The sequence below is a fragment of the Zerene cesonia genome, chromosome 26 (genome assembly GCF_012273895.1).
Source record: "Zerene cesonia ecotype Mississippi chromosome 26, Zerene_cesonia_1.1, whole genome shotgun sequence".
Classification (NCBI taxonomy): Eukaryota; Metazoa; Arthropoda; class Insecta; order Lepidoptera; family Pieridae; genus Zerene; species Zerene cesonia.
The window spans coordinates 5,998,594-6,010,148 of NC_052127.1; the positions used below are offsets into that span (position 1 = coordinate 5,998,594).

The 11,555-nt window shown below is 31.8% G+C and overlaps 1 protein-coding gene across 1 annotated transcript in view; it reads right to left on the reverse strand.

Moving 5' to 3' along the window:
* The window catches only part of LOC119837207 (tubulin beta-1 chain-like), a 5,134-nt gene extending 1,220 nt beyond the window's left edge, over positions 1-3,914 (reverse strand). Inside the window, exons 1-2 of the mRNA XM_038362732.1 lie at positions 3,755-3,914; positions 5-681 (exon numbers count right to left, since the gene is read on the reverse strand). Of these exons, the coding sequence (XP_038218660.1) occupies positions 5-681; positions 3,755-3,811 (734 nt within the window). The 5' untranslated portion in view covers positions 3,812-3,914. The remainder of the gene's footprint in view (positions 1-4; positions 682-3,754) is intronic.
* Between the last annotated feature and the right edge of the window lie 7,641 nt (positions 3,915-11,555).

Below are 11,555 nucleotides of genomic sequence, written 5' to 3' on the forward strand. Positions count from 1 at the left end.
CAGCTGACCAGGGAACCTAAGGCAGGTGGTGACGCCGGACATTGTGAGCGACACGAGATGGTTGAGGTCGCCGTACGTGGGTGTGGATAGTTTGAGCGTGCGGAAGCAGATGTCATAGAGAGCTTCGTTGTCAATACAGTAGGTCTCGTCGGTGTTTTCTACTAACTGATGTACTGAGAGTGTGGCATTGTAAGGTTCTACTACTGTATCTGAAACTTTGGGCGAGGGTACGACTGAGTATGTGTTCATGATTCTGTCGGGGTATTCTTCTCTGATTTTGGAGATAAGGAGTGTTCCCATACCGGAGCCGGTACCGCCACCGAGGGAGTGTGTGAGTTGAAAACCTTGGAGGCAGTCGCATGATTCAGCTTCTTTGCGGACTACGTCTAGTACTGAATCTACGAGCTCAGCGCCTTCTGTGTAGTGTCCCTTAGCCCAGTTGTTGCCGGCACCGGATTGTCCGAATACAAAGTTGTCAGGTCGGAAGATCTGTCCGAAAGGTCCAGAGCGGACCGAGTCCATGGTGCCGGGCTCGAGATCCACAAGGATGGCGCGGGGTACGTACTTGCCACCGGACGCCTCATTGTAGTAAACGTTGATGCGTTCTAGTTGCAAGTCAGAGTCGCCGTGGTAGGCGCCAGTTGGGTCGATGCCGTGTTCGTCGGAGATAATCTCCCAGAACTGTAAAGATACAAATATGTATGAGTAAAAGTTATTTACGATAACATTACGAGGGGTTGTGGTGACTTGCACGGTGAGTCACCGTCGCGGCCACGTCGCCTTGGAGACGCGACGATCAACAAAATATTGCGTGGCTAAATACAAGAACGTGTTCTACTTAACTAAAACTAATTTCATGTCAATGTAATACTTGAATTTACGTATTTTACCTCAATTGCAAGTTATTACAATATGCTAATAAGTATCGTAAAACTTGGTAACAAATTGAAATCTTAAAGTCAATGTAACTTCTTAGAAGCTATAAAATACCAAGATTGCAGGTGAAATTAAAATTCTTTGAATTCTAGCTTACGTTACGTATATGGAACTAAAGGGAAGGTATATATAACCGTTTAGGCCCATATATATTTCACTCCATTTAAGTACGGCTGCCATTCGTGTCACTAACTTAGCAGTAACGATGAATAGCTTCGACATGCGATAAATTTGCGTTAGTCATCCATTTAAATTATCTAGAGTAATTATTGCTGCGAAGAAATTTCTGATTTTATCATGTTCAGATACACTTTATTGCTGAGAAGTTAATTAAGGAAAGTAAGCTAAGTAAAAAATAGACAGTTATTTTCAATGTAAGATTAGTACACGTATTATCATTTTAATTAATTAACTTTTGTGTATTTAGGTAGACCTTCGTAACTTTTTAGCGTATGGTTTTAATCTTCGCGATATAGAAAAGTGCATTTCTTTTTGTTTGCTTTTTTGCATTATTGTAACGTATATAATGGGTTATGATTTCAATAGGAGGAGAGTAAAGCCCCCATGCCCAAAATGTCTTCCATTATCTTATACTTAGTATTCACGACATGGACCTATCCATCTATTCATTTAAATTCAACATTAACACCCGAATATTTTTGGTCCGTTGACGCATTTGAATTTGTTACCTGTAGTATATATATCTGTAGTATTGATATTGTATAATGATTAAAAAAAGAATCCGTATAATTACGAAATTCTTAGATTTCCTTTATGTGAAGGTGTTAAGCTGATCTTATACGAGCATTCAATAAAATGCATATAAATGATTAAACAAAATAAATGTTAATGTTGGAATATTTGCTATTTGTAACGGAAGCTGGCAATAATAGGTGCCACCATACATTACGTGCAAACCCATTATAAATAATTTGTGAAGCGTCATGAATCAGCTAAAGAGGTCATTGTTTCAGTGTTTGTTCACTTTGGACTTAACTGCGCCCTTTAGTAAGTATAAGTTTCAAACTACAATGCCCTATTATATTAGAAGGGCGTGTTGTTAAGAAAAAAATTAAATATTTAAAGGTAAATTATTAATTATAACTATATAATATATGAACGTTGTTTAGTAAAAAAATCGAGACGTATGCATCACAATTAAATAAATATTTTTAAAGCATATTTTTTTTATATAAATATTATAGATACGCCATTTATGTACTTAACATAAATAGTATGATTTATTATTTGATTTGTAAAGAAATGTTTGTTGAAAAATACGAGTTCAATTTTCTACTTTAAGTTCACGCGAGCAATTCCGCGGGCCGCAATTAATAAAATATCATACTGTGGCACGCGATACGTATACCATACTTATAAAATTTCTCAATGTGCGAAATTGCATGAGATCATAACAATTTTGTGGATCTCTGCCAAAAAATTCCAGCTATGACTACAGTGAAAATTTTGAAAATCATCTAAAATTCAAAAAAGAATCGGTATATGGTGACTAAATTGGAATATAACGCTGCTACTTATTAATTATTTCCGATGTTCTAAAATATTCGATACTTTAAGTCGAGTTAAGACAAACTGCATACGAAATGACAGAAAAAAATGTAACGCAGTCTGAAGATTCGTTGTAACGAAACGCATTTCGTCTCAGTTATTTTGGCATATCCGTAAATAACGTTTTATGATGCGTATTTCGTAAAATACGGAAGCGTGTTTGAGCTCTGTTAAGATTAAAAGCTGCCATAACCACCTAGTTTTAAAACTATTTTAGACGACGCGGAAGAGGTGAACGTACTGACATGCGCTATAATTTCCTTCCTGGCACCATTCTTGTATATTGATTTTTCCATTCAGATATAGGGACAAAAAAACTAGGCTCGAACTCTACGTAGAATCAATGAATTATTGTAAGTAAAATTAACTCCGTCCTGCTAAATGAAGCCGGCCGGCGGCCACTACAAAGCCAAAGGTATGAATCCTCGATATTTATCTCTTAGTAAGTACATTATAATCAGATTACAGCTATAATGAACTAGTAAAAAACATCACAAACCAATTCTGTATTAATAATAACCGGTCTTCGGTATCTATTGCTAGAATCTTCATACAATTGTAAACTTTTATCAAGATACAATACAAATCTATTACATTTACAGATTAAAGACGCTGTGAATGCACGATGGTCGCTCATTGGAAATTTGAATCATCCTAGCTCGCTTTGATTGGTCGCCCTTTATCAGGACGCTAGCCTTGAAACTTAACGGTTGCCCTATTATTAACGGTTTTTTTGTGGCAGGAATAACAGCTGCGTGGGGCCCATTACCAACATGCTCTTACAATTATGAAAAAAAAAAATAACAGAAATTTTGATCGCACCTGCTGAATTATGTTTTTTCACTGCAAACAAGGTTTTTACGTTCATATATCAAGTAGCTACGTCACGTTTTCGCATAAGAGGTTTTTAAAAAATAATTATGGTCGAAGATAGACGATGACGGCGAGAGCCGGCAAATCAAGCTAGAACACGTGGTACATTCAGCTCTCAAATGTATCATCAATCAATAATAATCAGGTGTGGTCATAGAAATTTCTACTATGTCAAATAACTTTGCTTCACAATTATCAAAAACATAAATTGGTTCAATAGTTATGTAAAAGTAAAATAAGAGAAATAAATGAAACAAATGCAGTCACAATCTTTCTTTCAAAGTTCAAACCGAGAATCGGCAAGTATGGCGTCACAAAATGCCGGCCGCATTCCGAGACATTCTAAATTCAAAATTTAAAAAGAAAATATGATTACCTTGGCGCCGATTTGGTTGCCGCACTGACCAGCTTGGATATGCACGATTTCCCTCATATTTGTTTAACTATATAAATTACTTAACACTAAAACAAATCTGCTCCGCACGCACCACGTACTTTCGTGGTTGCTTGAAGAATAATGTTCCGTTTCGGGCGAGCCACGAAAGCAGCATACCGGTTAGTGCTGTCGAGTCGCGTATTTAAATATCGATGGTTTTTGTCGCAATGCGTCACACCGAAGTGGGGATTCAGGCGAAGTTATATTATAAATTGTAGAAAATTATTTTAATGTCTATGTTAAAACGAAACTTAATCTATTGTTCAAAGATAATAATTTTTAAATGGGAACATACTTAGCACGAATATTCATTATAATAATGTGATATTTTATGTATGTGTTGAGTTAAATTGTTTTTATGAGGAAGTTTTCTATCTGTTATTCTAAATAATTCCAAATATGTTGAATATTTCAAAATCTTCTTCACTTTATTGTTATTTATTAAATAAAATTTTATTTTGTTGTGTTCTACTAGGCAAATTGTAAAAAAGCTATAAAAAATGTGATTGAATAATTAAACATATAGATGCAATGAACTAAATTAAAATATAACAAATTTAATAAAAAATGTATTCACTCGATAGTTTGCATCATTCAATTGTAAGCAGCTTAGTTTTACATAATTAGTTTACGGTGCATCGAGTTTAGTTCTCTGAGATATAACATTCATAAAAGAAAATTATACAATCTGTAGTAAACAAAATTAAAATTTAATGTATTTTTTTATAAATGCTGAAGTTTTTACATTGATTTAGTTTATAGGATGGTGAATCATGAAAACACAAGTTGTTCTATCGTATCTGTAGATTGCATATGGAAGTGTTATATTTAATACTAATTGATAATTTTTGAAAAACCTGTATTAATTACGAAATTTAAAATCGATATCGATAAATAAAACAGTACAACACCATCGCTTTGGTGATTTCCGCTTGCGTTGCTCACACCAGTGTTGCCAACATATCAAAAATTAGTCAAATAACTACTTATATCCCATTTCTGAATAAATCTATTTAATACTTTTAATAATTCGGTGAATTTAATAACAGACATTTAAATTTAAAATAATTTCCCGTGTTTTATTGTATTAAAAAATACTATTCCGTGTTTTTCAATACAGCTGCGTTATTGATTTTCTTATGTTGGCACACGACGCCGGCCGGCGTCCGCCATGATAGTTTTGCGCAAAATTGGGTGGGGTTCGCCAACATGTATTAATTTGTTATTTATAAATTACTGTTAATCATAGACTTTTTTTATATTAAAATTGAATGTTAATAGAATAATTTCATTACATGACTAGCAATGTATCACGCAAAGACTATTAAAACAATGATAAATTTACTAACATTCTCATAGAAAACGAGTTAAATAATTGTTGTTTATGACATACGTATAAATTATTGTTTATAGATAATACACTCATTTGTTATTCTTATAAATACGCCATCTCGTGTAATAAGTGAAAAACATTATAGATTATTGAGTCCTAAGATTAAAATAATTTTCTCTTGCAATTCTCTATGGGTAGATTTAATGAATTTCGGAAATATAAGTCACTACAATCATAATAAATTGCATATTGTTAATTGTACAATACTGTTTTCAGGCGGCCTCATTTATAAACTTTATTAATTTTATGTATATGCTCCTCTTAATCAATGGGATTTTTTACTAAATACATTATACGTTTTAAATCAACATGAACTAATTTTAATATTATAATTGTTTTCATAGAGTACTCTGAAACGATTGCATCGATTTGGTTAAAATGTATTTTGTTAATAGATTATAAAGGTTTATGAAGGTTCTTATAGCCTTACGAGTACGTCGCAAGCAAATCCGCGGGGTGAACATAGTACTATAGATTAGTATAGCATTAATTGGATTTGGATAATATTACAGAGCACTTTAACTAGTAATCAATATAATGAATAATACGTATTAACTTAATTTCTATGACCGTGCCAAGGACTAGACGATTAGCAAATTTATTGAAAAGCTAGGAATCATTCTTTCATTATATTTTTCAAAAAATTCTATTATGGCAACAAAGTACCGCAAGATTTTTTCAAGGAATTTTTCAAGGAAATTCCTAATTTGAATGTACTTTTTGGTTTTGGAATTTTTGAAAAATAAACAAATTGTTTGTCATTTCGTCCTAATTTAGAATCTGGAGTGTACCTCGTGACGTTGATATATTTTTAGAGATGATCATGTATATAGGAAAAATATTTATTATTTTTTCTTTTGCGCAAAAACCATTTGTATAATACCACAGAATACTTAAAAAGTACTTGGTTATATGTAGATTCATTTCATCATGACAAAAATAATGTTTACTACTTAGTATTTAAAAATAATTAAACCATGTTTCCATCAATATTTTTATTTTTTTTGTATGGCGCTTATATAAACAGAATAAAACAGATACATCTATTTAAGGTTTCTTAAATAGCTTTAAACCGAGTAATTAGGTATTGTATATAAATTCCTTGACTCCGAGTAAATCTGTCTGAGAGGAGATTAACATAAATGTGACAGGAAATTCGTTATTTATATCATATAAAAAAGTTTTGTTTCAACTGTTTATACTTATGGGTGAGTAGGTATGACCATCCATTTATTTTGGGTTGCCTTATACGGGTTCCGACTCAAAACAGGCTACCATCTCTGCTTTTACGGCAAGTTGAAAGCATAAACATATTCAGAAGGCATGGCTCCATCCCAAATTTCGCTGCAATCGTAACGGGAGTTGCAAAATTAAAAAAATCAGTTACATATAAGGCTATCTCGCGTTCTGAGACGCGACCATATGTTCGATTTCACCGCTTCTTTCGACGCCATCTTGTATTTTCCTGTCTGGCGGCGCGAACGATTCGCGCGCATTACATTGACAGTTCTAATTTTTTATATAACATTATTTTTAATTTTAAATTGATGTCATAGTAGTAAATTGAATTTGACTATAGCTTTCAGAATCACGTCGGTACATTATGCGAACGTTGAAAGAGTTTTTGAAATCGGTCCAGCGCAGAAAATTTACGTCAAATCTTATACCTTTAAACGAGCAATTCTTGTATATATATATATATATATACAAAGAATTGAAATATATATATATATATATAATTGGAATCTCGGAATCGGCTAAAACGATTTTCATGAAATTTAGTATATAGGGGGTTTCGGGGGCGATAAATCGATCTAGCTAGGAATTTTTTTTAGAAAATGTCATATTCGTGTTTTATTCGTGTTTTTTTTCCTGACATCTATTGGTGAATAATAATACTATTTTGCTTCGTAGATAGCTGGACAACTGAAATAACACATAGGCACTTTTTATACCGATATTCCTACGGGATACGGTTACGCAGCACGCTTACGCGGTTTCAACCGCGGGTCACAGCTAGTTACTATAATGCTCCGTATTTTAGGAATTAATACAATTGTTATTTCGAGAAATCATAATATGCTTTTAAACAATAGACATATATCTATAACCTTTGAATGTTATTAAATAAAACAGCACTCCAAAATCCATAAAGAATTAAAGAGGCCACGTTTAATTGGACGAAAATGTATTATTATAAGTGAAATATAATTGTATGTACTAACGCATTTTATAAATGAAGTGCCGAGAGAATCCTTCCTTTTCAACGTGGGACGACAACTAACAAAGTTACGATTTTTTACTAACTGACGGGGATGAGCCGTTAGGATTGTCAGTTGTTCATATCGTCATAATAAAAGGAATTTCCTTTTTGAAAAAGGAAGGGTTCTCTCGCATTGCGTTAGCTAAATACAATTATATTCTACTTGTAAAAATATATTTTCGTCTAATTAAACGTGGACTCTTTAATTCTTTATGGATTTTGGAGCTCGTTTATTCAATTACATTCAAAGGATTATACATAACATGATAATAAACAATATGTCATATTCAAATATAATAATATAATCAATCTATTGAAGTTCATATTTTTATTCTACACAAGCTGATATATGGTCTCAGAACAAAGTAAACAAGTGAAGTTTGTTTAGATTTAAGGATGTCAATGTTTATGATTATAAAAACGCCAGACAAGCAATGTACTGCGTGCATTCAGAGAGATTCGCTGACACAAAGCTAGCGCGCGTATCACACAGTATGTTACAAATTATAATAAACACAGTTTCGTAAATCGATGACTAAGTGAACTTTCTCAAAACATCAATCACTTGTAACAACAGAATCTTTGTGAATAGCAAGGTTTTATAATCGTGAGTTTTTGTAGGTATACTTAATCTGTGAAGATTTAAAGATAACATAATTTTATGAGATTTCGAATTCATAATCTCTTGGAATTAAAAGAGTTAAGAAATTTTAAATTCGAATAAATATTTTCATTCTCGGTTTCTAGTTTAATTGGATTCGTTATTCAATGTAGTTGTATTTGCGCTATTATCTTGTAATTATTTTTAACAAAATAACTGCAGAATTAAATCAAGGCACCAGCTTTTAAATAAAAAATCTCACTCAGTAAAAAAAAGGTTTACCACCAAAAATACCGTAAATTTTAACCAACTTTTAAAACTCCATAGCTGCAGTCTCTAGGTATTTACACAGCATCAAAGGAAATTAAATACAACGAAAATCTATAACAAAACTTTTATTGAACAAAATCGAATGCTCTAGATCTTAGCTCTCATAAACCTTACACTTCATTCCGAATTTTTCTTAGTACCTAAGTTTCTATTAATTATTATCATTGTACAATTCATTATAGTAAAATACAGGATTTAAAAAAAATTGAATTAAAATAAAGGATTAAATCAAATTGGTAAACATTAACTTACTATTAGAAATAAGAGATTTTTTTATTAAATCGATGATATTATTTAATGCAATCTTATAACATAATTTACATTAACAAAATATAAATCTGCATTGATAAAGGCATAAATGTTGATAAAACAAATACATTCTATTTACGAATTATACAGCTGATATAAAAATTACATACTAACATGGTAAGATAATATATCTTATCAGTAAACCCCATTATCCAAGTGATTGCAATTATTATCACAAGAAAACATGCAATGCAGTTTTTGGACATAACTGTGTTGCCATAAAATCAATTTATCCAATACATAAGGAGACTGTTTTAAGTAAGGGTTTATTTCATTCGTCGAATTTAATTTAGTAGTTGACTATTATCATAAATTATATATTGAAAATATGTAATACTTTTTTATTAATTAATGATGGACAATTATAAAATTCCAATTTTATTTGTTTCTTAAAATAGTATAGGTAAAAAAAATAACAAAGTTAAAATTGATAGGGGCGTAGCTACCGTGGTTTCAGTAGGATCAATTACGGAGGCCCTATACACCAGGAAAGGTGGCCCCATAAGGTATATCATAAAAAGTACTTAGCTTTTCAGTTCCAAAAAAATTGCTTTACAAACGAAACCTAAAAACCTGAAAATCCACAAATTGGATATTTAAGATATTTCAGATACTTGTTACAGGGCCCCCAAAGGGCACGATACCCTACTGAATCTAAAAAATAAACTCTATTAGCTGAGAACTTATATTATATTATTATGTTATTGTATCTTAGACTATTGGCAATGTGTGGTAACAATTATAGTAATTATATAATATATAATCATCATCTTCAGCCCATTCATGTTCCCACTGCTGGGACACTTAGTGACTTTAAGTCCGAGATCCTCACCACTGAGCCACCACTGCTTATATTATTTATAATACTAAGGTACTTACTCAAGGATCTTACTCCTCCGTGTTCGTTGTTCCAGCCAGTCTCTAAACGGGATTTCAACGAAAAACTATGCCATGAAAAGTTTTCAATGTTCCTAAATATTTTTTAAGTCATATATTATTTTTTATATTTTACTAGCGGTCCGCCCCGGCTTCGCCAGTGGTACATATAAAGCCTTAAGCCTTCCTTAATAAATGGGCTATCTAAAACTGAAGAATATTTCAAAACGGACCAGTAATTCCCAAGAATATCGCGTTCAAACAAACTCTTCAACTTTATAATATTAGTATATATAGATATCATATATATAGATATCAAGCGAATACTTTTAGAGTTATTGTTTGACAGAATCTTTTCCATAATGTCATGGTCTATTTAACTGGTTATAACTAACCATAATGCATAAATACACCTACCCCCTACTTCTCTCTTCCATAGAACCTAATGTTGGAAGGGTGTTGTTGTACTAGCTGTTATTGAGATAAAGAGATTGTTTGGATTATAATCAGCATTAAACTGCTACAATATAGAAGTTTCTCTTTCACACAAAGACTACTGAAGCGATTGTAATGACATTTGGTATGTAGACAGCTGGACAACTGGAATAACATACAAGCTACTTTTTATCCCGATATTCCTACAGGATACGGACTTTCGCGGGTGAAACCGCGGGGTGCAGCTTGTTATTATATAGTTTTCTTTAAATAACTGATGAATGAATGTAGATTGTATTTCATTTTTGAATAAATTACCTCGTATCTTAATTGTATTAAATACATTCAATAAAATAAATAAGAACAGCAACTCATTATTTGATGAATTTCGTCTGATTATTCCAAGGGACGGAAATCATTTATTATAAATAATCTTTTTTCATTGTCACATGTCCTCAGTCGGAATTTCTTCATGCGTGAAGTAAAACTAATACACATAAAATAATTAACAACAAAATACTTGTTTATTGTATGACATAAGCGATCCGATGTTATGACATCACCTTATCGTAACCACCTTATGTTGATCCATCTCACCTCCAGTGTTATTCGTGATATCTGCCCATTAAAACGTAATAACGGGATATAAAGAGGTCTGCGTTAATTGGACGGTGTTAGTGCACTTCTATTTATGGCACGGTGATGTCATATCGTATTGAGAATTTCAACTTTGTAACCAATAAATAATTATTAGCAATGTCATTTCAAATATATGTATAAACAAAGTATTATATGAATTCTTGTTAATTAATCGTCTTTACAGGAATTGTAATAAGCTAAGGTCAATGTTTTTCAATGGATTGACATTGTGTTTATAATCACTTAATTTGATTTAACTCGCAGACTAGTCTATAGGTTATAAGGTCATCAAGAAATCTAAAAAAAAAAAATACGAAAAAATAATGTGACAACGACTATTACCTTAATATTTTTAATGTATTTCTTTTACTGTGTGCATTGCATAATATACAGATATTTAATTATTAGATTAAAAAATGAAATTATAATTATTTTTTATTTCATTTACCTATTTTAAAGCTTTTTTAATATAATTATTTAATAAGAGGATGTCTTTCTTATGGATTAAAATAAAAAAGGTTTAATAAATAAAAATCTTTATTATATACATTAAATTATTGTTCAACACAATTATAATAAAAACTTCTGTATTAGAAGCCGATAAACATTTCCGTTTGGCTGCGGGCTAAGTCCAAACTTTACAATAAATAAAGGGGGACTACAAATTTATCAGCCTTCGCATTTACAGATCTAGACCTCATTGAGGGTTGGAATCATAAGGAATGTATTAAATAATACAAATGCTTTCATGTCAAAACGGGGATTTGTTAACTCATGCGTTCTGTTAAAAGTTAGAAAGCGGGCCTTTTCAGATACTAGGAATCATTAATGTTACTGGAGTAACGACACAATAATGGCAATTAATTTAGTTACTATAGTTGCACCGCAACCGCCT